Source organism: Manacus vitellinus, unplaced genomic scaffold (assembly GCF_001715985.3).
Source record: "Manacus vitellinus isolate BGI_N305 unplaced genomic scaffold, ASM171598v3 scaffold_42_pilon, whole genome shotgun sequence".
In the NCBI taxonomy this organism is placed as follows: domain Eukaryota; kingdom Metazoa; phylum Chordata; class Aves; order Passeriformes; family Pipridae; genus Manacus; species Manacus vitellinus.
In genome coordinates, this window is record NW_021940553.1 from 2580933 (window position 1) to 2608857 (window position 27925).

Genomic DNA, 27925 nt, shown 5'->3' on the forward strand with positions numbered 1-27925 from the left:
TTAGCATCTCTGAATCTTGCCAGAGTTTCATAGAAAGATGCTGAAGAACTCCAGGCTGGACCAGTGCCTGCTTCCCAGCATCAGCAGCACTCAGTCACTGACACTGGAAATGCTCACGCACAACCCATGACAGATGGAAATACAGAACACCAATAAATCATTATACAGGGATGCTCAAATTTTAAGGATAGGGGATCACATTTCACTTTCTTATCAAACCAAGAGATCTGTGTGTGAATATACACTAGCAGCCACACAGTCTTGAACAATCTTTCAGAAGCGAAGCTTCTGCACTGTGGTAACCACAATCACAACCTTTATTATTACCTTGGTTTTCCTTTGTGTTCCTCCCAAATGGCCCATATTCAGATGTCTGACCCTGGACCCTAATCCCAGTCCTTCTCTTCACATTGGAGACCCTTCTGCATCTCACCACAGAATCATAGAATGGCCTAGGTTGGAAGGGACCTTGAAGATCATCTCGTCCCACCCCCCTGCCATGGACATGGACACTTTCCACACTTGGTTGCTCCAAGCCCCATCCAACCTGGCCTTGGACGCTTCCAGGGATGGGGCAGCCACAGCTTCTCCAGGCAACCTTCCAGTGTCTCACCACCCTCACAGGGAAGAATTTCATTCTTATATACAATGTAAACCTTCCCTCTGTCAGTTCGAAACCATTCCCCTTGTCCTGGCACTCCAGGACATTGTAAATAGTCCCCCCTTAGCTTTCTTGTGGGCTCCCTTCAGACACTGGAAGGCTGCAATTACGTCACTCCAAGGTCTTCTCTTTTCCAGGCTGAACAAACCCAATTCTCTCAGCCTTCAGCAGGATATTCTCATTCTCTACATAAATTATGGCTGCTGTCTGTGATTAATCTGTCACACTGTTTTCCATCAGCCTTCCATATAATTCTCAAATTAAACACTTCTGCACTATCTCCTATGGCATTTTTTACACTCCAATGCATTTTCCTCTGATCACCCACAGAGTTATCTCACTGTTTTTCTTCCAGTTTTCCATTTCTGTAGTAGTAGTTACAAACTCTTTCAATCACACCAGTGTCCTTCCTGTCAAACTGACCAATGCAGTCTCACAGTTCCTGCATCCACCTTTACCCTCTATCTTTTGTTCTGTAATTGGATTACAGAGAGGTTTGATCCCTGATCAGCCCTTTTTACTGAGGGCTAATGATGATAATACAAACCACGGTGTATATGTGTGTTTATGCTCAAAAGTCTTCCCTGCTTGCCAGAGGCCAGGTCAGCCCAGACTTTCCATCACAGGCACTGTTGGATTGGAATGCCAAGGGCCTGGGACATCCAGAGAACTGAATTTGCAAGATGTGCCCAGTGTTTAATCAAAAATGCAGAGCAAGTGTTCAGGGTTGTAGTCCAGCCACTACTACAGAATCATAGAATCACAGAATCATAGAATCAACTGGGTTGGGAAAGACCTTTGAGATCATCACATCCAACCCTTGATCCAACATTGCTGTGGCTCCCAGACCGTGGCACTGATGCCACATCCAGTCTCACCTTAAAAACCTCCAGGGACAGTGAATCCACCACCTCCCTGGGCAGCCCATTACAACGTCTGATTACCCTCTGTAAAAAGTTTTTCCCTAATATCCACCCTGAACCTCCCCTGGCAGAGCTTAAGATCGTGCCCTCTTGTCCTAAGAAGCTCCAAGAACAACATTCTGAGGTTTCCATTGCAAGAATCCACAGTGCCTTTGCATTGCAGTGTTGTCAGTGGTAGAGCTCTTGCAAGATACAGCACATAAGCAGAGTTTTAATCTCCCTTCCTCTCCCATCTTCCTTTTGCAATAAGGAACTGACAATGTATTTGCAGGAGGAAAGGACTAATTTGGTTATGGGCAGAAGATTAATAAACTCCTCCCCTTATGAAAATATCCTGTGATTTTTAATAGCCATTAAAACCCCAAAGGATCTAATTTCTTAGGATTTAACTCAAAGGACCTGTTCTGACTGTAGTAAATGGCCAAGCACTCAATAGATCTGCATTAACTTGGTAATGATCCTGCTGGAATTTGAAATTATGGCTAGACTGATCTGAGGCATATGGCTTAAGCTGCTAAGCCATTGCCTGTTGTCTCTGTTTTTCATTTGACTTGGTAGCTTCCTGAGGTCCTGAATTCATCCTCGAGGATAATGCAAGCTTTTCCTGGCAGTGGGTGAGCTGTCATGACTTACCTACGTGACATTTAAGTGGGGTAAAGAAGGATTACTGTAAATGCCTGACTTAAACCAACTAGACTTTGACCCATCACATTATATTTCAGCGTCATTTTCGTGTGTGTGGTTTAGTTATTTACACATTGCCTACTGTTTTCTTTGGAAAGTTTTGGATAATGAACAAGAGCCAGTCTTCAGCCCAAGGTTAACACAAACAGCAAACAAGGACGTTCCAAGTACCTGTCTAGAAGTAGTTTACTGACGTGTCCTGGTTTTGATAATAATTATTTACATATAAAATAATAATTTTATATGCATTTGAAAAAATGAACTTAAGAAGATTTTGTCATGATAAATGCAAAACCTCTTGCTTTTTACAAAAATGAACTGTCGTGTGCTGCTTTAAAATAATTTTAAATCAACTGCACGAAACTGGGGTGAAGGACAGGAAAAATGGGTCTAGCCTCTGCTAAAAAGGTTGACAGCATACACTTGTCCTGAGAGGGAAGGAAGTAAAATGTAATTCTCTTTACAGCTCTAATATTCAAGTCTTTCCTCCTAGGCAGTGACATGATGTTCCAGAGAACTAATGGCACTTGAGTCACAGGGCTCCAGCCTGCTGCCTGCACTGCCTTCCTGTAGAGCATCAAGTTTCATGGGCTGGAGGAGAAGCACCTTGGACTTTTCTTTCATTGGCAGAGATGTTCTTGAACTTGTCAGAGCTGTCCAGATCAGCAGCAAGGTGTGCTGTCAGCCAGGAATTGGGGTTTCATATGCATCCTCCAAAATACCCCATCTCCATCACATTGTCCCTCTCCAGGTCAGCCTCCAAGGCAGCTACTGGGGCGGGTCAGTGCTTCCAAATCACTCTTTTTCTGCTCATCACAGCAGTGATCATTTCAGCAGAGATGCATCATTAATCACATCTGTGACCAAAGAAATCCGGAGGGTGGGGGAGGATGAAAGAGAAACCTTCCTAGAGTTATTCCGGTAAATTATGTAGTCCTGTCTCCGGCACCTCTTTCCTTTCCCGGGAAAGGCACGGCATCCCTGTGTATCCCACATGCTGCAAAGCCTCCCTCTGGCAGCACAGCTCTAATCAGCACTGCTCAGCAGAGCACGGCAGTCACTTACGTTAACTTCACGAGTTACACAACCGGCACGCTCATGCAGATGTTGTTTGCAGAATACTGGAGACGATGCCAGCCAGACACTTGGCACCAAGACCCAATCTGGGAGATGAGGAGCTTTCTAGGCTCATTCCTAACATTCATTATTTTCATATTTAATAAGAAAATTGATGCGACACATCAGGGAGATTGGTCAGTCAGCTAGCATGGAAACTATTAGCACAGAAAAATGAATAGCCTGGCAGTTAAATGGCTGCAACACCCACACACTCCCTGGAAGCAACTTAGAAATGGGGTTATTCATCTGAATTTATCTCATGGTCCCTGGATCTCATAGCAGAGGTTGGAAGGGCTGAAGCATTCTGCACTGTTTGTTGTTGGATCTGGGTTCTCTGTGGTGAATGGTGAGTGTTTTTAAGGCAGAGTTCTCCCAGGTCTTAAAATCCATCAGGCAGAAGCTCAGAAGACTTTCAGAAACATTTGTGTGACACAGGGTGCAAACCCTGTGGGCATCAGTTTCCAAATGATGGCTTCAAGAGGTGAGGTGACTGGTTTTAGAAAGTCATTTAAGTATAGTGGGTGCTGAAAATCTTTCCTTACAAATACTGTTTTCCCTAATCACTGTCACTCACTTTCTAGCGCCAACACAGGTAAGAAATGTCTTTAAAATTTTAAAATGAGGAGGGTCTCTCTTGTTTGTTGGATTGCTACTTGCACACAAGACCCAGTTTCAGACAACGCGAAAGAAAATCCCTCAAGTTCATCTTTCATTTTCCTATATTTTTTTTTACTGCCTACACTTCTTTGGCTATATCTACATCACTAAGTAAAATGGGCCAGCACACGCTGACCCTGAGTGCAAGCAGATGGCGTGGCTTATCTTACTAGGACAAAAGTTCCTACTCGAAAACAGGGTCACCTCATCTGTGTCTTGCTGACTGAAAACCATCCCTGGCTCACGATGCCCACTGAGTCATGCTCAGGTGTTATTTGAGAGAGCTACCAACCACAAGCCCAAACACACCCGAGAGCAGGCTAACAGCAGCTCAGAAAAATCATCTCCTGTCCCAGTTCCAACCACCAGCACAGATGCCTTTGGGCCTGCAGCTCCGTTCATCGGTTCAACACCATTAAGACCAGCTGATATTGAAGAAATTTGCACTCATGTTCATGACAATAAAATTTTCCCCCAACTCTTAGGATGTGATGAAGCCCCCTCTCAAAGTTGCTTCCTTCCTCCAGTGACTAAAGGAGGAGCTCAGATGACTAGTTTCTACTGGTTGCCTAGCTTTTGGGTGGCTAAAGTTAGGCGAAAATCCCAGGCTAAAGGATAAAGGACTTCCTCCACTTTTTAATCTGAATGGTATTAAAACCAACCTCGATTTTGCAGGGAACGAAGAAGTTCTACTTAGAACATATGCGGTTCAGTTCTTTCCTGTGAAGTTGCCATATGGCAGGGGAGTGATGGGAAGAAGAAAAATATTGACAGTGATGATATATCTTATTACAGAGCATACGGACCAAATTTTCCTCTCAGTTACACTAGTGAAAATCTGGAGTGAACAGCCTTGTCTTGATAGGAAAATCAGATCAGTCAGTGGATATACAAAGCCAATTATGAGAATGAAACAAAAGCAAACTTGGGAAACATTATGGTATAGTAAAGAAGACATGTGGTAGGATGCCAGAAGACAGGAAGTCATTGAGCCCAGCACGCTTACTCTTCCTTTGAAAAAATCATCCCATCTACAGCAACCACAAGCGGTCAGGATCTTGTTTTATGCCTGAACTTGGCAAACCGAATGAAAGCTGCCCAAAAACATCTGTTCTGGGTTCCAAACATTTATATAGCCCTTTGTTAGAGTACCAAAGATGGCATCACATCAATAGAAAGGAAGCACTGCAGAAGAAAGCAGTTCAAGGGCGCTGGAGGGGAAAGTCCAAGATTAACACAAGACCTGCAATGTTTTACACACCAATAACTGTCATTTATTCCTTGCTGAACATCCAGCTGATCAAAATTTTAAGCTGTATTTGACAGACAAAACCAGAAACTGTTTCAAGGAGAGAGACCACGTTGCATTCCTATTCCATACTATTTAGAATTTAGTATTCCCTTCCATACTGTTTAGAAATCCATTGTGGACAACTTAGTAGCAAAAGCTGCAGGAATAGTGCCTTTTCTCTACTACATTACAAAGACACAAAGGCAAATATGTAGCTGAGAACAATTCTGGAAATATAATGGGAAGTATATTTAGTAAATAACAGTAATTTGAAACTTAGTCTTGCAACCAACAAGCAAAAGAACTAATTTGCTTCCAGGCTACGTAAGGTAATCAGAAATGTATATGATTTTTGCACCTATATGGCAGGATGATGGCATCCATGTAAACTAGAAGAGGCAAACAGTGCCTGAAAGTCAGATAGAAAAAAATGAAAACAAAAGCCAAAATGGAATTACTACCTGCAATTTAGCACACAAAAGAGTTAAACTGCAACTTAATAAATAAACTATGTATATTTTTTTCTTGGAGGCCTCTGAAGACTGAGTTCTTGCAAACGTGTTCAATGACAAACTATAGCCAACTCAGTGTCCACAGTTTCTTTGGAACAGCACGGAACATTTGGCCAGAAAAAAACAGTGCCAACTATCCAGTGCAAAGCCTATACTTCAGTTTGCAAAAGCAAAAAAAGCTGTGATTTATAACTCTGAAAGGAAGAAATTTAAAAAAAAAAAAAAAAAGGCATCTAACAGTACGTTCTGTGTAGGTTTATTATTCTGCCAGCAGTTTGTGGGTTGGATGATGAGGTACGTTCCTGAAGATTAGACATCACCATTTTTTTAAAACAAACAAAACAGCAGGAAAAATCAAAATTCCCCTAAAGCAGAGGCAGTCCTTGCGAAAGTTCAGGGCTGTTGTGGCTCTCTCTTGGCTCCTTTTTAAAAAAAGGAAAATTCATCAACGAATAGCATTAATCAGCTTTGGCTCACAGGCAGCATTTTTGCTTCCAGTTGGGGACAATTAGAGGCACAGTGTCAACTGGTCATTAATTAGGTTGTGTAAAGCTCCGTGGATACACATTGTTTTTTGTGACATCAAAAAATTCTCATGAAAAATGGGACTGTAACATGTAGACATCTTCTGGTTTCTTCTCCTTTTAAACCCAACAATCTCCTATTTCAGAGGAAACAAGGTAGAATAAATGGAAGTAAGCAGTGTAGTTCCACCGACAAAATCTACAGACAAGTGAAAATCCAGTGGAGTAGATGGTGAGCTATTAATCCATTTGTTCAAACCTGGTAGCATCATTTATAGTATGGTTAAGGGAATGGGATCTTGATCTACATAACTATTAAGTGATGAAATTTAAGATGAAGACTGGTGACAATATTGCCATCAAGAGGTTTGGCCAATATGATTTCTTCAAGACCTCTAAAATATCGAACCCACCTTAATAGCTGTCTTTAGTAGGTGATCCACAAATATCTTCATGACAGAGCCTCAAGATATCATTCAAAATTTGGCCAGACATTAAAGTTAAAAATGGAATATTGTTTTTCAGAGAGGAATCTTTTTCACTGTCACGACTTCCCCTAGACACCAAAGGTCTATTCTAAGACTTAAATTAAAAGTCCAAATAAATATATTGTCCTTGTGCAATATAATAGCCCTGCCAAAAAGAAAAAAAAAATCCCAAGGGATGCAACATTGTCATTCTGCAGCCTGAAAAATATCATTTATTGCTGAAAAAAGGCACTCATAAGTTGCACATTGTTAGATGGTTCTTATGGGTTTCTTGGCAGTCAGCCTGGAAAATCTATTTTTTAATATAAATATATATATTATATATATAGATATATAGGTGTATATATATATAAAATTCTAGTTAGAAAAACCTAAATTTGGAAGGCAAAAAATGGCATTTAGAGCAATTCCAAATACTTGTTATAATGCTAGCCACAGTCTTCCAATCCCTAAAATGTGTGTGGGATTTAAGAACACTACTACACAATTGTCGCTCTTCCTCAGAGGTAACAGAGCATTAACAAATAAATTAATTTTGTTTGTAAATTTCATCTCCTTTGGTAATACCCAGAGCTGAAGGCGTTCAGGCAATATAAAGGTTCTTTCTCCAGGCTTAGCTTAGTATAAATCAGGATGCATTCTTATTGAAATTTTAGCCCTGCTCATGGTTTTTTCTCTGCTGAGCCTCATATTTTATGAATCATTGCTATTACTCTGGAGTTGGTTTTCATGAGGGCTCTCATCCTTCATGTTTTTTGCTCCTAATAGAATGGTCACATTTCAATTTTCGCTTCCGGTGGAAGGATTCATCAAAAGTACTATGAAGACAAAAAATACCCCATGATTTTCCAAAGTGTAGATGGTAAGAGCATTCACTATTATGCTGGGAGAGAAGCAGAAGGGATATAAAAAGTGATTCACAAGGACAATAGCCAACCTCTTAATCAGGGGAAGGAGGAAAAGATGTCTTCCACAGACACATTTCCCTTTTTATTCCTTCTACATACCTTCTCTTCCACATTCTTTGGATGGGATACCCAATGAGGTAGATGCAGTAAAGCAATTATTGGGTTCTTCTGGAAGATGGTAATTAAATAAAACAGAGAAGTGTAGTACATCAAGTTGACATATGCTTACAGAAATACATGTGGCTGATCAGTCTTCATGGCAACTGGATTTTTCTTATTTGTGTGAATTTAACAAACTGCATCTTCTGCTTCCATTTCTTTTTTTCTTCTTTTTTTTCCTCCCTATTCAATTTTGTATTGTTTTCTAGGACCTTTCAAAGCAATATTATGCCCCAATGACAAATTTTCCTATAGGAGTGTGATCGTCATCGAGAGAACAATGTCATTTGGATGAAACAAGACTCCCAGAGGAACACCTTAAGAGCTGGAAAATCTATGATATTCCCACTGAAAGGTAACCCACCTTGTGATTTTTTCTTCTGAAGTAAAATATTAGGGATGCTTTATATATTTGAAGCGTTTCTCATTATGGGAAAGAGAAGATCACTGCTTTCTTAGGCTATCAGTATACACTTGTGAGGCAGCAATAATTCTTCCAGTGAATTTCATCTTCCCATTGAAATGTCTTCACTTTTTTTGAACAAAGCAAGAATTACAGAATGATACTACGCTGACAAGATCTAAAAATAAAGTCTCTTGGCAATTGTGTTAAAATAAGTACTGCTACTAGCTTGATGTAAATAGGAGGGAAATCATATCCTAAAAATTACTTCTATTGCCTCTGGGCGTAGTCACTCAGGTGGAGAAATGGCACCTGCTCTTCTTTAAGTCATTTATCATTTCTTGGGGGGAAAAAGCCTCTGAAGAACACATCCCCATCTGTAGAGAAGAAGTCAGTACTGGTCTATTTCTGTCTTTGGTATCTCTGCATAACTTTGTGGTTGATGGTGCAATAATAATTATTATGAATAAGAATTATGACACTCACACACAATGATGCATTTAAGTCTGTTGCAATTAGCTGTTTCTCACTCTGATACTGACCTTCTGGCATTAGATCTCCCTGTACCTCAGTTTATCCATCTGTGAAATGAGGGTAAAGACATCGACCTCTCTTGTAAAACTAGTCTGATATTTACTGCTGAAAAGCACCAGGTACAAATTAGGCAAAATATTTAACACTTAATAGCATATGTAAGAAGGGCACAAACTCCACTCTCATCACTGAGAGACACTCTCTTGTGACATCCACTCCTGTCTGAATTGACCCAAAGTGGCCAGTTTACCTGAGATTCCATTGGCTGCCAGGGAATTTTAAAATTTTGCTTGGTGTTCAAGGCATCTCTTTTCCTCTGAACTAGAAATTGCCCCTGGGGACAAATGTAAATTCTACTTTGATAAGGGCATAAGACAGAAGGATAAGAATCATAGAATGGCTTTGGTAGGATGGCACCTTAAAGCTCATCTTGTTCCAACACCCTGCCATTAGCAGGGACACCTTCCACTATCCCAGGTTGCTCCAAGCCCCATCCAACCTGTCCTTGAACACTTCCAATGATGGGGCATCCACAGGTTCTTTGGGATAATAACAGAAAGAATGATGCTTTTCCAACAAAGGTTTAGAAAAATGAGTATCCTTCTATGGGAATGGTCAGTACAAAAGGGTCATTTATTGGGTCTGATTTAGTGGATGGACCACTACCAGGACGAGTGCATGAGGGCCAGGTGGTAATGCCAGGATTCCTCATGCACATTGTCAGAAACAACAAAATCTACTAGTTCCACGTCATGCAAATGCAAAGAGGTGTCCTTGGTGCAGGAGACTGGCTGATAGGATCACTCCAGCTATCTGGATGGCCATCCATCCACCTCCTCCTGAGGCCATCTCTTCCTGATAACTAGCAGAATGGCAGCATCCCTTGGGTGTTTGGTGACATCAACTGGAGTTACACAGCCTAGCAGCAGATGCTCCCCTTCCTGCCTTTACCCTGTAGCCTTTACCTGTGTTTCACACTGCAGTGGAGGCAAAGTGCTTGGTGAGTAAGTTTATACTCTTTTTTCATTAAGAATTTACATATAGAAGAAATTAAACCTGACTAGGAACCTAATGAGGTATTTTGTAATTTGGTGAAATGGCGTGACCTACCAGGGAACTTAGTCCAAGGAATTTTGTGTGCCAGTCTGATTCTAGGCACAAGGAGGACTTCAGGGATACGAACTTCTCCTGGGTGTCCGGCCCACCAGTGAAACTGCAGGGTTATAATTAACATCCAGCATACTGGAGAAATGGAAGAACAAAAGCTACATGGGGTTCTACAATGCTGAAGATGAGAACCCGTGCTAGCCAACACTGTCACTGGGAAGTAATTGCAAATCCTAGTAGGACTCACATCTCCATCTACCTTCTGGCACATCTTGCTTAGACACCGAGTGCAAGTTGACTGAGGACTCCAGCATTGATGGTTTAATACTGAGACTTAAATAAAGGGGAGAGGTGCCAGCACTTTGGCCCAATACTCTTGGAGTGAGAAGTAGTGCTTCTTCCCTGTAACATTTTAACTAGTGTTAAACATATCAATATATCAAAAATAATCAATACCATCCACATTTTAAGTAGGCTTTTTCATGATTCACCATGAATCAGAGGATGCAGCCGCCCTGCGCTCTGCTCAGGTATGGTGTGAAAGTGAGGTAGAAAGCGCCGTCAACTCATAATAACACACCTAGTTTATAGATCTCATTTCATTCCCTCCATTTCAAAGCCTTACCAGTATTAATTAATTAAAATCTTGCAACAGCTCTATGAGTTGGGCAAGGCCTATTATATCATTGTATTAGCCGCTGAACGCGGAGACCCTAAAGGCCAGATCGAGACTGCCTGCTTTAGGCACTCAATTTATTTATTGCAACATCTGAAATAAAATAGGTGCTTGGCTCCAGTAGAATGATTCAAATTACTTAGGGCAGGTGCCTACGCAAACCATCCAGGCAATGCAGGGACGGATGCCTCTGAAGTAGCACCCAAGTGATGTTCACACGTTTCTCCACCAGCTGAATGGTGGGCTGCAGGTCCTTCATGGAATGATTTAGTGTGGTTACATGCAGCCACTCAGGCATAAGCACTGGGAAATATTATTCTCACAAGTGTGCCTGGGTAATTGCTTAATTCAAGGCTCAACAGTGCACAAACCTGCTTACGTTGGAATCAAAATATAAATTCCCCTCTGAAGGGCAAGCACCTGGGTTGTGGGATAAGTGGGAGGAGGAAGCACAAGGTGTTAATGGTTTGAGCACTTATCCTGAAAATAGAAAAGTAAAGATCTAGGCTGTCTAGCCCAAGGAGGTCTGGCCCCAGCACTTCCCATTGCCTGGACTATTCCAGGTGGCAGGTAAGGCTGGATTGGAGGCACTGAGGTCAATTACTCAATAATCAGCAGTGCAAGATGCAGAAGCCAGAGATATTAACCCAGTAGATGGGGAAGTCTTTTGTTTGTAAGGTGCTATTTTAGAGCTCTGTCAGATATATGGCATGAATCAAGTTAGGCCAGGGAACAGGCGTTCCCTCGTGCCCCAGGCTTAGCTGCCACTTAGGAATGCCTGGGTGTTTCCACACTGCCAAACTGACCTGTCCCTCTCCTGTATCCTGGTATCCAGGTCTTCCACACTCTCCAGTCATTAACTGGCCATCAGGAAGCCATTTGTTCCATCTGAGAGGAAAGCTGGGCATGGCTAAGATGACCTGTGTGCTCCAGGCTGTGCTCCAGGCTCTGCTCCAGGCACAACATGGACATGCACAACTTTGGCTCTTTACCTGGTGCAATGCTGCAATGTTAGCCTGAAGTCCCAAACCCCAATATCCCTCCTGTCGCTCCCCAGAGCAACAGATGGCTGCAGAAAAGCCCCTATTTTGGCATCTGTATTAGTTAAAAAAAAAAAAGCTCAGAATTAGGATTTTACACCAGGTCTACAGGGAGATGTTGGCCAGTGGAGATCAGGATCAAGTGCTGTGCAGTGTGGATTGCTCTGCCCACTCCATATGCTCTCAGCTTTCGGTTGTGTGAACACAAACCAGTCTGCAGCAAGCAGTTCAGAGGCACAGGCTCTCCTTCTGCTTTGGCCCACAAAAAGAGCATGAACATGCCCCAGGTTTCTCCTGCTGAGGTGTTCTGTGCTAGCTTACTGTCACCTGAAACTGGTGGGTTTGGTCAAACTGTGACTTAATGAAGCTCTTTTCCACACCTTGGGAGATATTAGCAGCTTCTCACCCACTTGTGAGTCATGATGGACTGCCACAGGCTGTCAATCACTGCACACAAATGAAACCATATGCTTATCTGTTTAAGTTACTCCTAGGTCTAAGGCACACTGTCCAGATTTATATATAATACTCTGTTTCTCCTGGATGTAGGTTCCGCTTCAGTTGAAGCAGGCTGAGACATTCCCTGGGACTTAGACACATCCCATTCATTCTCACAGGGACTTAAGTTGACCTGTGGATGGTCTAAATCACATCCACTGACTTCTTCAAGCTATGCAGCATCTCAGAAACAGAGCTGAGAAAAAGACTCAGGAGTTCTGAACTTGGGCTTGAGCCTGATTTATTACCATTTTTACCTGCTAGGGGTTCCTTTGATCTCAGCAAGACTCTCTCTCGACTAGCAGGAGAGAAGGAGAATTTGAGTTAATGCATGCTGTACCCACTCTTTAACATAAGAGTGGCTCCTATTAGTGCTTTGGCAGTTTGTCTTTTTGTGCAAGAACTTGCACAGCTGACTTGGCTAAACTTTTAATGGGTACGCTTCTCATGTGGGAGGAAATGTTAAGCACTGCTTATTGTTACTCAGAATTACACACCCAAATGCCATAACTCCATCCAGAGTTCCCAGGCATCTAGCTACATTACTATATCACAAATAACATCTTCCTCACCGCCTAAAGTAATGTCATGATGCAGTGTAGGAGCCAAGGAATGCTGGGTTTGCAAAATGCAGGCATTGCTTCAGATTGCAGCGAATTCATTTAAGAGGAGATCAGGCAACAACCATTAATTTCAGTGCAATATATTTCACTGCTCTTCTTATTTACTGAGATGTTGTCTCACTAGATCAAATCAATGAAATTACAACAGTGTACTGACAACAGCCGATATCTGCCCAGCATCTCGGAGAGGCAGCCCTTCATCAACTGCCTCCAGCTTTTGCCTGACACATCCCTGCTGTTCAGCATGCTCTGCTGGAAATAGGAAAGTTAAGGTTTTTCCAGTGTGCTTGGCTGAGTCAGAAGCTCCTCTGGGCAGCCATGCACAGGCACACATATTGACAGTAAACTCGGCCCCACCGTGCCAGAGGAGGTGTGCTATTTGCCTTGGGTGCACTTCTGGAGGCCACGTGTGGGGTGTGCACAGCTCCACCCTGAGCTGAGGTGGGAAACTCGTTCAAAGTGGTTTTGAGGTTTTGTTAAGAAGCAAAACAGGAAATCTTCGTGAATCTGGAGTTTAACTAATTTTTAACTTGTTGGCCTTCCAGAATTTTTTTTTTTTTTAAATAAAATTAAATAAATATCTGAATGATAAACTTTCTGCAACTAACCTCATCCCAGTTCTGGGATAAGCCCAAGTTTCTACTGGTGCAGAATAAACTTCAGGCAGCAAAGAGACCCTGGAGGAATCCAGGGATCTTTTTGTTTCCTTTTCCAAGCAAACCAAGCAACTCAAAAGGCTGTGTAAACTTACTTAAGTGCTTTTTATGCCAACTAATCATAGCTGGCACAAAAAACAATACTGACTATTGCTCCCTTCCCTGCCTACACTGGAGGCAGGGAAGGCCAAAGACAGAGCTGAAATGGCAACTCTGTGCTCTCTGTTGCCTCAGGAGCCTGGGAATGGGAAAGTTATCACTACTGGCCTCAATGAGGGACCTAATGACAGAAAAAAAACCTCCATCAGCAGAACCACAAGCTACTGAGCTTTGTGGTACGTTGCTGATTCACATTCCGTGACACTGCTGAGCAAACTCTACCTAGATATCTGCACAACTCTGTTTTCAGTTCTATATAAGGCTCAGCTTGGGTCAGATTCTCTGAGAAGATATGCTGTTGTCATTCACAAGCAACCATGCTAAGATAAGTGAGTTACTGATAGGTGTAACACAAATTGGCTGAGCTGTATTTTGCAACCCGGATCAACCAGACAAGCTCCTCACAGTTTGCTCCCAGTTTGTTTAAGCTGCCTGTGTGTGCTGCATAAGGCACCAGCAACGCTTTGGCTGCTGCTCCAGCATCACTCTGACGTCAGCACTTTGATTTGATTTTCTGTCACTGTTCTTGCAGATTAAATTTCAACTAGTGACCCACAGCTTGATAGCTCATTAGCAAATCCCTTTGAGCCATCTAGTCTTGCCCTTGCTTGACAGTTAACTCTGCATTGCACATACACTCGAAGCCTCCTGAAATCAGCTCTGTGCTAGGTGAAAGCTTGATCAGGCTCAGTGCAGCTGCAAAAGCCAAGGGGAACCATGCCCAGGTGCATGTTTTCAAGGACAAATCACTGATGATTCCTATTATGAGTCCTAGGGTCTTTTCAAGTCATTGAGATTGTGTAAAAACTCCTGCATGGACAGTCAAAGCTTTCCTTTCCCACTCCTCCCCTCAGCCCTTGTTCTATAGGGGAATTATTCAGACTTCCTTCTTGGTAAGACCTTAAAACAGGACGTTCTTACTCCTTTTGTTGTTCAACATCATTATTGCAATCATTCAGACTGAGCTCTTTAAGTTTTCTCTTGCTGTGACACATGAATATAAAAGTCCTGGAAGGCTCTGGAAACAGAGGAGCAGCCTCAGATCATGCTCTGGAGGTCACAGACCCCAACTCCCACTTTTACAGTTGAGTAGGACAGGACACAGGTTGCTCGGAGTGCATTATGGTCCCTCTCACTGACAGATATCTTGAGCTCAGCTCTTCCAGCTTTGAGTCTCATGGATCAGCAGGTTTACAGCGAGGATGCAGCCTCTGCTTTGTTTTACTTCCTCCATGCATCTGAACAGTCCTCTTGCCTTGCACATAAATTATCAGTGCCTTTGAGCAAGAAATTGTACTGTGTATAGCCCAGAGCTATAGCACACACTTTTCCCTCTAACTGTTCTTAAACTGCCACTTACACAAGTATCCAAGCTGCACACCATCGAAATCTTAATGGAATGACTTTCTCTAAGATGAGAAAATCTTAAAAATGCTGAATCAAGGCTGTTTTCAGCACTGGCAGGTTGAACACAGCCACAAGGACTCTGCTGTGCCCTCACTGAAGCCATGGACAGAACTTCCCAGCCCCACACTCTTTTTGCCTCAATAAATACTTCACTCCAGAAGCCAACCTCACCAGTTTCAATTGGGAGATGCTTGATCTGTGCCAGGCTGAGATGAGAATACAGCCATGATTCTTTATTGCCTTTTAAAGCCAAGAGCCCAGCAGAGGCCAATTGTGTCTGACGTGAAGCTGCTGCACACCCAACGTGGAATCTGCACAACTTCATGAACCAGCAGTGGTCTGAATAAAAACTTCAAACAAGCCATTCTGGCATTGGCCAGAGAGAGCGAAGATAAATAGCTGGGAGACGCCAAGCTGCAAAGTAAGAACTGCCTGACTGTTGGACAGAGAGCAAAGTAAGAGGCAGAAATTAGGCAGAGTGTAGGGAGGCTTGTAACACTCCCTAAAAAGCAAAAGGGTCACAGCATTTAATTTGATTAATTCATCGCCAGTTCAAAAGACTTTGTACTGAGCCTCAGGCAGCGCAATAAACATACAATCATTAAGAGAGGAAATAAAAGTTTGGTCGGGTGATAAATAGTCCAGCTTCCTTTCCCACTCCAGCTTCCCTCATTTCTTCTCTCCTTGGTCAGTGCAAACACTGGAAGCAGCACAGTAAATCAAGAGGTAGCATTAAAACAACAACAACAACAAAACTCACTGTATTTCAATTGCCTGAGTCAAAACACTTCCAAGGAAAGCATTGACTCACTTTCCCCATCATTTTCAGCATATGCCTTGGAAAACCAGAAGGACGTTTATCCTAAAGGGGCCAGATAATGCTTTTGGAACTCATTTCAGTAGATTTGGTTTGCAGTCCTAAACATTCAGGGGCCCAAACAGCTGTTTTGATTAATGCAACTGTATTTACAAATAATGGTGTTACGTAAAGCTCCGACTGTAACTTTTATGGGCCAGATGGCACAAACACTTCACCCTGTAACTGCACAGTGCTTGTCCCTCACCACAGGACACAGGTGGAAGGAACAACTCCCTGCTAACGCCGGGGCTGGAAAAGGTTTTTCAGCTGCTGGAAGCTATGCAGGAGCCTGGAGTGGCCCAGAAACCACAGCAGAGGCAGAGTTGGGGAAAGAAGGGGTGACTAATACTCTATGCATCCTCAGTCAGTGAAGTTTGTATCTGGCTCTTCTCCCATCTGCTTCAAGCACTACCATGGCTCCTACCCTGCATTCACTGGGCACCAGTGAGTGTCAGAGCTCACTACAGCTCTCTGTGGCAGGAAACTGCTTTTATCTCCTTTACCCAGTCACACACTGAGGTTTACTGCAATTTAGACATTTTTCTGCAGTAACATGAGAAAACTGTGATATGGGATATGGGTCTCCAGATCCTAGACCCTGCATCAGTCTGTCTCTGAATCTGTGCACATGATGCCACATGAAACACAGGTCCTGTTGAGTGAAATGCCACTACTGAAGAAAGCCAGGTGATTTATATGTGGGTTTCACTTGATATCTATTCAGCTTCATTCATCACCTGATGTTCATTTCTCCTCCCTTGTTTGAGTATTTAGAGCTGCATCCATGCAATACCCAGCCAGCATGGACATTCATTTTATGTCTCTAAGCTAGTCAGATGAGAAAATGTTCATCACACATACTGTTCAGAGAATCACAGAATTAATAAGGCTGGTGAAGACCTTTAAGATCAAGTCCAATCATTCCCCCAGCACTGACAAGGCCTACAACTAAGTCATGTCTCCAAGCACCACATCTATAAATTTTTTGAACACTTCCAGGGACAATGTGTCCACCACTTCCCCAAGCAGCCTGTATTAACGCTTGACAACATTTTCAATGAAGAAATTTTCCTTAATATCCAATCTATACCTGCCCTGGAGCAAACTTGAAGCCATTTCCTCTTCTCTTATCTCTTGTTCCCTGGGAGCAGAGCTCAACCTCACCTGGCTCCACCCTCCTGTCAGGGAATTGTAGAGAGCCAGAAGGTCCCCCCTGAGCCTCCTTTTCTCCAGGATGAGGCCCCCCAGCTTCTTCAGCTGCTTCTGCTGCTCCAGACCTTTCCCCAGCTCCATTCCCTTCCCTTGACACACTCCAGCATCTCAGTGTCCTTCTTGTCATGAGGGACTCAAAACAGTGGGTTCAGCAGTGTGGGACTACTGTTTCCCCTGCTATTGAAATAGTGTGTTTACTGCAGAATAATGAACTAACTTTGTGATTCCAGGTCTATGTAAAAAAATAAATTATTTGTGAAAAGTTATTAATTATATTAATTAATAATTATATTAGTTATACAAAATACCAGCAAAGTTTAATTAATAAGGCAATTGGGCAACCCTATTTGCCTACATATTCCATATGCATCCAGAAGAACAAATATGCTCACCCACTATTGAAATACTGATCCTTTCTCAATGTAAAACTCTGACTGACCAAGGTCTCATGATAATAGTCCAGAACTGCATGTGCTGTTTCTTAAAAGAAACACCAAAAAAACCTCACACTCAATCCAGAAAAAAAACCATGGTGGCTTTGCCAATTTTTCACCATATTTGTTTTTTCTTATAGAGAGTCCTCTTTTAAGTCACACTAAGGCTTCAACTTCTGAGAGAGGATGAACCAGAGATTTATTCAGTGTTATGTAGCAACGGCCCATTCCAGCAGGAAACTGAGCCATGGAGGGGAGTTTTGTCGGGGAAGAAATCTCTCCTGTATAAATGACACTCCTCAGCAGAGCTGGGCTATTTATACATGTGTTTGTACTGACATCAGATGAATGCTCTTCATTCATTTGATTGTCACTTCTCCTTCCCTTCAGTGCTCCACCAACTCTCCCTTTTGGATGGTTTCATCACCAGGGCTTTTCATCATGCAGGGCTTTATAACAGGAATAAGGACAATTTTAAGATAAAGATGTTGTAAAATGCCTTTCAAAGAATACAACATACATTTATTTGTCCATTTAATATGTATGGCTCTCTTCTCCCTCAATAGTCACAGGGCACACACTACTCACTGAGTGATGCCCACCCTCCATCTAAAGCTGATACTGATCCTTCCAAGGGTAAAACCAGCACCATACAAACCAGCTGAGGAGGAAAGATTAAATCAGAAAAAATCAGCTTGTAGCACTGATGGACATGGAGGGGGGAAGGCATGCGGGGGGGGAGCTTGTAGGTAAGTTAAGCATTAATTTGTAAAGCATGTTTGTCATGCAAACTATCCAGCATTCAGAGACTGATGGTTACTGCCTTCCTAATAGCTGCATATGATTAACTTAATTTTCCTGTGAATTTACTGTGGATCTGTATCTGTGCTGTATCTGATGAAACCAATGGACGACTTAGCTGATCTTTGAGCCATGATGCCCAGTATGCAAGCAAGGCAGTCTTTGCTTATATAATCATCATTTAAAAAAAACAAGAGGCATAAATACTGTGAGAACAAAGTAGCACAGACCTTGATTAGTCTCACTAGAAAGAAAAGCAGAAATGCTGTCCTGCATATAGTGACTCTCGACCTCTGCTTCACCTCCAGCTACATCCTGGTCCGCAGTGATTGTAACTAGGACATAATCTGACAGGTTGCACATACAAATTGCCATCTTATCTATGCACCTTAAAATGTTAAATGTGCTCTTCCTCATTATTTCACCCAAGGAAATAGCGAAGAGCTAACGAACCCCGCTTTTTTTTTTTTCCAAGGTATGATCTATGGCATTGAGATTGCTCATCAGCAATGAAAGTCTCTTCTCTAGCACCACGTGTGAAGGTGAAACAAGCAGACAAACGACAAGGAGATGTGGAGTTTGCCATAAGGACCTCTTTAATGAAAACAAAGCTCTAATCTCAGTCTCCCCAGCCCAGCTGTGGCACCAATCTGTGACCTCTCCCTGGGTCCCTCACCTGGAGCTTTAGTAACTCATAGAATGCAGATGAAAGCCTCAGCCATCCATCTGTGCATAGTGCCTCGGGTCACAGAGTGCTAGAGGGACTCTAAAAACATTTTGTAAATGCATGAGATATACCTCTGGCTGTGGGTGTGGAAGGAGGGAGTCAACTGAGCCAATGCTTGGTGCACGCAACTTGAAAGTTCAGTTTAGGAGGTGCCCAAGTGACATCACGACTGTGGCAAGGCAGAATCTGAAACACTTTCTGTTGTATCCTTGCCTGTAGGCCAGGCTAATGCCACTGGAATAGTCTTCAGCTAAACAGAAAAGCTGTTTAATCAGTTTTGATTAATTTGTCTTTCTAAACGCAGGAGAGGTGGATGAGCAAGAACAAGAAATTTGGCAAAACCAGCAATTTCAGAAAAAGACAGCAGGATGTAACAGGTCTTGGGGAGTGGGTGGAAAGGAAGGTGAGAAGAGTTATTAACTAGTACTTATAGAAAGGACTCCAGGTTCTCCAGAACAATAGTGGAGAAACAGGCAGTGCACTGCCTATGCATTGACATGGTGTGTTTAACCCCAAGAGGTTCCAAGAGATGTAAACTGAGTCAAAGTTCTCAAGGTCTCCCCTAATGAATGCCCAGTGATAGTCCAAGCAGGTGCAGGACAGGGAGTGGACTTTTGGTCTGACCAACCAAGATGGCTGGTGGCACTCTTCAATGTGACACTTCACTCTTGGCACAGATTTCTACATCAAATCACAGAATCATGGAATTGTTTGGTTGGAAGGGACCTTTAAGGGTCACCTAATTCCAACCCTCCTGCATTGAGCAGGGACACCTTCCACCAGACCAGGTTACTCAAACCCCAATCCAGCCTGGCCCTGAAAACTTCCAGGGATGGGCCATCCATAAATTCTCTCCGGGCAACCTGTGCCAGGCACATTTCTTGTGCCAGGATGGCAATCTACTTCTCCAAAAAGTAAGAGGGACAACTTTCCCCTCACATCCCATATCTTTCTAGACAGAAAATTGTACATAGGCTTTAAGGCTGTACTACAGCACTGTTTTCTGCCATATACAAGACCACTACATATCACCAGGGAACTCCAAATTTCTCAGAGATGGCTAAGTGCTGTTACAACACAGATAAAAACACAAAAATAACAGCAATACAGTGTTTGTACCTGCATCTGCACACTACACTGAAACAAACCACAATGCCCAAACACCAAAGAACACTAAATGGTTCTCTCATCCCTCTTATCACAGATACATCTACTGACTGTGGATAGGTTTTGCTCCATATTTCATCTCCAGCAACAAGCAATGAAGTTGCAAATGGCACTACTGAGCATACCGAGATGCCCGTGCAGTAAAGATAACACTGAAATTGTGATATAAATCTATTTTCAGCTTTCATCTGAATATTCAGGATGTCTCCTCTTATCTCTGTTACATATTATTTTTACGCAGTGAAAGATGACAAACACAGAAAGGAAAGAGCAATCAGGAAGTCGCCTCCTGGGACAGACATATATGTTCTCACAGGGCTTTCTTTTTTCTTTTACCTTTTATTTTTCTGATTAGTCAATCACTTTTTAACCACCTCAGGGAAATGCAAGGTGAATTAGGAGAAAGAAGGTCAAGGTTATCACGGAAAAGTGTAATCCCCTCTCTGTGGGAACTGGTTAATAGTTATGGCTAGACTCAAGTGCGGACCTCTGTTGGGAATCCCAGTGAAGGTCAAATGCAGAGAGGAAATAAAGCTGCACTGAGATCTTAGGCACTTAGAAGCAGACAGATGTTCATAGGCTTTAATGAGCAGCCTTGGCTCCAGGCCTTTCTTGGCAGAGCTGTTTAGTTTTAGTACTTTTCCTTGTAGTACAAGGTAAGGCTCTGGTTATCTGGCTCTGCTTAGCTAACTGCTGATGATTTTTCCATCTAAGTAATGGCATGACAATGAAGAAACAAATTAATAATCTGAGACCTGATGGATTGGGTCATGGGGAATGATGTGCAGCTGTAATCACGAAAAGGAAAAAATAAAGAAAAACAATAATTTTAGTTTAAATGAGGACCGGTTTAAAAAGTTTAAACAGCAAATCTAATGGAGCTCCTACTGCAAGATTTACCCATCCTTTTTACACTTCTATCATCACGGGGAACAAACTGAAGGAAAATAACATGAAATGGACTTTTTCTTTACTAAGTCTATTTTCAAGTCAGCCTGCCGGGGGTCATGCCTCTACTTTGGTAACTCATTTAAGTTCAACAGTGCTGAGAATTTTGACAGAGAATTTTCTATGCCTAAGTAAAATACATTAAATTGGAAAGTACAGGTTTAGCAAGCATCTTCTGCTCAAAAAGCAAAAAGGCTATAGATCCAACTGTTATCAGACTGTGAAAACTGTGAACTTCCATTAAAAAAAATTAAGAAATAGACATGTTAAACATCTTGAAGACTTTTAATCCTCTCTGCTAGGACACAATGCAATTGTGCATTGTCCTTAATGAAACAGCCACTGCAGCACTTGGTGGAGAATATTTTTGTTCTTTGTCAGGCACGTAGAAACTCTGATGCTCAGAGACTGATTTCAGTCTCTTTTCCAGTATTTTTGGATGTGTCATTTTTGGGTGTCTCAACTGATCTAATATAATACGATATTATGAATGAAAATGTTTTCATGGTGTGATCTCTCATTTCAGACTGCTTTTCACTATCACAGTCCAGATCCTGGTCTCAGTGAAAGAAATGGATATATCTAGGTGGCTTGAGCACGAGCAGTCGCTAGAACTTGATCAGTTACAAGTCAATAAAAAACTTTAGAGCCTTACATTGGCAGGTTATACAAATTCTCTGCTCCCCGTGTTCTCAGTTGATTCTCTTTTCATTTTGAAGGCTATGAACTACTTTTCTTTGAAGCTCTTTTTTAGCACTTCAGAATCTCATCCACCACTGATTGGTTCAGTAAAGCTCGCCCTTTTCCAGAACCAAGTGTGAAATCTGCTTTGTGATAAATATCTGATGGTGCAGGAGCACTGGGCTGGCTCCCAAGCTAAATTCATTTATATTGTAGCAAAACACCTGCCTCTGTGTCATCACAAAAGCAGCTCCCCATTGTAAAGTACAATTCAGTCTCTCAGACAAGATTCAGATTCCCTTTTTTCCCCCTCTGCAGGAGAGGAACAGATGTCCTCCCTCTTCATCTACCCAGCTTATATTTCCAAGTCATGAGACCTAAAACTCTTCAGAGTCAATTGGTGAGGGTTTATTGTTTCCATGACACCAGTCCCTTCCCACAGCCACTCAATGCTCACATAATTACTTTACATGACACCTACTGACTGGATGTGACAGATTTACACTAGGATTGTACCCAGATCTCCATGTATTCAGCCCAGCCATCAGCGTGATGGGTTCCTCTGGATCAGTAGTACACTACACCTGTCATGGGAGAGCTTCACAACTTCCCACGTGTCTGGTCTGTCCTATCAACAAATGGGTTTTGATCATTTTATAGGCCAGAGCTGAGACTGTCTGCTCTTCTCCCAAAGGCTGGACAGCAACTACCACATGGTGTCTAATGTGGTAGACATTAGACACCAATCAGAGAAATGTCTACCTTGCCAACAGGTGCCTAACTTGCCAATGTTGTTGCAGAATGCAATGGTGAGACTTTTGGAGGAAGCACAACACGCTATAAGAGACAGCTGAAGGCAGGACAAATATTTATCAAACTGCTGTGTAACATCTCAAAGAGTTTTAAATTTTTGGGCTTAAGATGTGGCCAACTTCCCTGTTGACGTCCCCAAGGTTTGGACGAAGAATAGCAGTCAGTTACAAAAACCCAGAGAAGTTATTGACTCATAAATATATTTGCTGTAAATGACGAGTTCCTCTTCATTCAGCACAGAAATTTACATGCAGTAAGGTAAAATAGAATAAAGCAGAGCTTACCTGAAGAGGCTGAAGAATCGTAAGTACTTCTGTCCTTCTTATTTGTCCTGAAGGGCTGAATGTCCTTTTCCCTGTAAGTTCCAAACCCTTCAAAGCTTCTTCTTTTATTCCCACTTGCATCATTGTCCCGCTTCTCACTTGAGGAATTCATTTCACCAAACATGTCCAGGGACTCTGACCTTCCATTACTCTCAGTATTACCAGAGTATCTCTTTGTGCAAGAGTCAATGGGATCACTGCTTGAGTCGTTTTTATCTTTACTCTGTGACCACTGCTGGGTATCAGAAAGTGATAATGTAGACAGTGTATCCACTTCAAAGTTACTCTTTGAGCCTTTGTGCCCGGTTTCACAATGCTGGTGCTTCTGCTTCTCCTTATGCTTGCTTTTCTCGTTGAGCAAGGAGAGGTCTTTGTCTGAGCCACTCAGCCTTTCATTCATGGTATGGCTGGAGAAGCCAGTGGACTTGCTGGCGAAGAGACCACTCAGATCTTCATGTGTCCCCAGTATCCGCTCATCCTTATGCTTGTGCTTATGTTTGTGTTTCCTTTTGTGAAGTCGGCCACTTGAAAGGCTCGTCCCTCCAACCTTTGGAGGAGCTAAAGGGGACTGCATGTCTCCAAGGCCCATTCCCACAGGGGTTTGTAGGTGCACTCCGTGTTTCGCTTTGTGTTTGGCAGTGGTGGACATCTTCATGTGAGAGCTTGCATGGAACTGGGGTGGGGGCACGGTAGGTCTCATAAATGGGGAAGCCGCTCCGAGCGTGTGAGACAGGTACAAAGGAGCTGGGTACTGACCGTAGTAACCAAGATTCATCATAGGCATTGATGTGTAAGGCATTCCATAGGGTGCATAGTAACTCCCACTGGGAATAGGGTAACCGAACCCTTGTAAAAAAGGCACCTTTGTCATGGTGTCATTGGTTTTGGCAGGTCTACCACGCTTCTTCTTAGACTTCATGTCAGAGGTCCTGCGAAGATAGAGCAATGGGTCATACTGGATATATGGCACAGGGTAGTAGTGATCAAAATTAATCCTGAAGATGCTGGGATATGGATTTTCATGATAAAATGTATAGCTTCTATGGGAAATCCTGAACACTTGGAACTTATTGATGAGTTCCTCAAGGTCTGCCAGAAACTGGAGGTCATCTCTGTTCTGCAGGCTTTTCCTTTTCCTCTTGTGCTTTGGCTTTTTAATACTCTCATGAGAGAGAAAGTTATCCACAATGAGATGCTTCTGCCGGTGACCATGCCTGTTCTTTGTGCTGGTGTCAGATGGGATAGCCTCTGGATTGTCCAGGGTGCAGAAATCAAAGGAGTATCTCCGGCGGGATTCTGAGCTTTTCTCGGCCTGGTCAGAGGTGCTGTTGTTGTCTGTACCTATCCCACTGTCGCTCGGGATGGTTTCCTCACTGTGAGACTCGCTCACTGGCGACAGCGTGACTTCTTTCAGAGAACCTATTTCACAGAGGTGGGAAGGTGAATTAGCCATTAGCCTGGGTGGAGACAGCTTCCAAGTTCCACTGTGCATTCCTTTCTGGGTTTTTGTAGGAAGAGCACTGATAGGTTGAAGATTTGGCATAGTTTTTAACTCTGAAAAATTTGTTTCAGTGCTTGCAGGGCTAAGGTTGCCGTTAGTCCCCACTACCTGTGTCGAAAGCGGATGAATAGCTGCTGGTGACGATGCCACAAGTGACTGCAGGTTGGAAGGCACTGCTGGGTTTTCTGGCTGGCTGGAAACAGGCCTTGAGTGCTTGATGGCTGTCTTAGGTTCTTCTGGCTGAGTCTGCAGCTCTGCCCTTGGCTTTCTGCCTCGTTTTTTACCAATGTAGATAGTCCCCCTCTTGCTAACATTGATCTGCTTCCCTAGTCTGGCATCAATGGTGGTTGGCCCAGCACTAGATGGTGGCTGGACTTTTGCTTTCAGAGCTATGCTGCTGGAGCAGGAGGACAAGATCTGATTGAGAATATTCTTCCTCTTAAGAGTTTTCATTTTATTAATGGTCTTGATGGTCTTCTTATCCAAGACTCCAAGCTTCCCGACCTTTTTGTGAAACTTAAGTTCACTGATGGACTTGTCCTCTCCTGGGACCATCTGGGCCAACTTGGCCAGATTCCTTCTCCTCTTCCTTTTCTTTGTTCCTGGAAATTCACGATTGATTGGACTCACTGGGCTGGTGGAGGTTCCCTCGTGAATGGTTTCAACAGTGAGCAAAGGTTGTTTCTTTGGTCGTCCTCTTTTTTTCTTGACAGGCGTGATCACAGTAAGACTGTCTGTATTGGTGTACAGAGGGCTGGATGGTGTGATGGGATAGGCTGAGGGAGGCTCCACCATCAGCTTCTCAGATGTTGTCATGGAGGTCTCCCGAAGGATAGATTTAGGTTTGCTGCAGGTCCATCGCCGCTTAGCTGCGTGTTTGGGGTGCTGGACTTCAGATAATTTGCCAGCTGTGGAAAGGTCGGTGGGCAGGAGAGTGGATGTCACTGCTAGAGGTTTTCTGACTCTGGCGGCACTGTTGGGGGAAGCTTTGTCAGTGAACACACTGCTGTCAATAGATACTAATGGGGACTCGTTTTCTATCACTTTCCCTGGCTTTGAGGCTCGAAGATCTTTCTTACTCGCCTCTGATTGAGAGCTAGTCCTGTTTGCTATTTCACTGCTCATAGTAAGTACAGAAGGCAGACTTTTCTCCTGGATAGTTTTCTCTATAGAAGATTTCATGGATTGCCTTTTTTTCCTTTTGTGGCCAGACGCATCTGTCGTCGGAGACTTTATTGGGATAGTAATTCGTACATGACTGGTGTCACTTTCACAACTGCTGGCAGAAATGGGATTCTGCTTTGAGGGTGATGTATCCAACATGCTGTCCATCGAGTAAGACTCCTTTTTCCCTTCCATGCTGTCATGGGATTTGCTGTCAAATGCTTTCTGGGCACTCTTCACCCACTCCATGTCCGTGGTTTGGATGGTCTGACTTATCAAGTCCTTTTTGTTGGACTTCTTCTTCGTACTTCCAGCGGGCTGGTCAGGGGCCTCCAGCTGCACACCTCCCTCTGGATCCCCAAGAGGCAAAAGCCCACTGCAGTCGGAGGCACTGCTCGGCTGGGCGGCCACGCTGATGCCGCTGGGTGACGGGACTGCACTGCAAATACCAAGCTCTTTACTACTGACTGACAGCTGCCCCCATGTGCTGCTGCTGCTGCAGGACTTTTTGGCCTGGGATTTGCTGAAGGGAACTCCTGGCTCCAGAGCAGAGACCTTGGTTGCACTAACTGCTTCCCTGCTGGGTTCTGTGTTGATGAAACAACTTTGAGAAGCGGATCCGGTATCGGGGCTCGCTGACCAGTCAAGATGGTGCTGGTTGCTACTTTTTTGCTGGTGCTTTGATTTTAAGGTGTCACTGGTGAAGTCTTGTTGAAGGCCCGAATCATAGTGCAGAGCAGAATGTTTCTGTGGCCTGTCATAAACCTGGAAGGTAGCAGAAAGGAAATAGAAAAAAAAAAATAGTTTATCAGTCTATTCATAACCCCGGTTGCAGCTCTTTATTTGTGCAGTGAATGACAACTGTTCTTAACCAATGTCCTTGTAAGAGTTAGGAACTTTTATAAAGTGTTCTTATACTTGAGCCAAATTTGCATTTAGATTCATGCACAGTAAACAAGGTTTTTTTTGGTTTCTCCACTCTAAAAGCAGTGGAAATATTTCTATAAATACAAAATTGCCTAGGAAACACTTCTATTGATTTTTAATTTGAAACATAAGTAGAATATTCCCTTTCAATGGATGAATGGTGCAACTCAACCTCCTGGCGAGAATTCTCTTTTCCTTAAAAATAATCCCTCACAGAACTTAAGGCTTAACAACAGCAATTAAACTCATTATTGTAAACAAGAAAACTGAAAAAATTATCTTAGAAGTTGTAACAAACAAGAGGAAAACCCATGGATCCACTTCCCTATGAAGCCCGATTCCTCAAAGATTTATTTGAATTTCCATATAGAAACCATCCCCACAAACTTGGTGCTTAACATCATATGCATAGCGTCAAGTGTGTGAGGCCCACTTGGCAGGTTCAAGATTTGCATTACTTCTTTTCCATTTTAATAATCTGCTATTTGCAATGTCGGTGAGAGATATTTTCAATATGATTTCTAATCTGACAGGAGCTCTTCAACCCGCAGAGGTTACAGCAAGGGCAGAATTAAGCTGAAGGCTCTTACAGAGCAAAAGAAAGTCCACTTTTTTTTCTTGGTGGGCCTCCTTCAGCTAAAGAAATTCTGTTTACTACAGCTGTAACTTTTTGATAAGTCTTTTAAAAGCAAAAAAAAAAAAATATTTTCTTTAATTGACTTGTTTTCTCATGTTACATTTAGGAGTTTTTATTTTGCAAAGCTCTGGGTCAAACTGTACAAGTGACTTTGTACACCTAGTGCTGTACAGAACTGGGTGTACCAAGTACTGACACTGTTCTTAATGTCAAATAAATGATGGGAGACTTAAAATAAATGCGTAGCCAAGGAAAGAATGATAAAAAACAACTGCTAAGTGTCTCATGCTCCTGCAAACACCCTCTTACAAGTAAGTTTCTATCAGAAGCCTTATGTTAGAGCTCTCTTTGGGGTGTTTGCAGCAGAAATTTTGGGACAAGGAAGCAGAAGAGCATAAGAGGGCTTTGAGCTGGGAAATGAGGTGTCCCTACTTCTGAGCAACTTCAGAGAGGTTTGAAAAGGACTAAACACCCCAAGCCCACAGTGCATTATGTAGTGACCACTAAACATACATGTTATTGACAAAATGACGTTGAGCTATCTCTCATGTGCATATAAAAATGGACATGTGGCTTTCCTGGAATAGGCAATAACGACGAAGCTGTTCTGGTCCATTGTCTGAGAAGCAATCAGGGACTCTTAAATCCTGCAGATAGTTCAGCTGTCATGCACATGGACGAGCCATGCTCAGGGAAAACAGA

The 27925-nt window shown here is 42.8% G+C and overlaps 1 protein-coding gene across 4 annotated transcripts in view; it reads right to left on the minus strand.

Annotated features, from left to right (window-relative positions):
• Positions 1-27925, minus strand: part of SETBP1 (SET binding protein 1) — a 265374-nt gene that overhangs the window by 54293 nt on the left and 183156 nt on the right. For all 4 annotated transcript variants that reach the window (XM_018078772.3, XM_018078771.3, XM_018078773.3 and 1 more), the window contains one exon: positions 22956-26424. In XM_018078772.3, the coding sequence (XP_017934261.2) occupies positions 22956-26424 (3469 nt within the window). The remainder of the gene's footprint in view (positions 1-22955; positions 26425-27925) is intronic.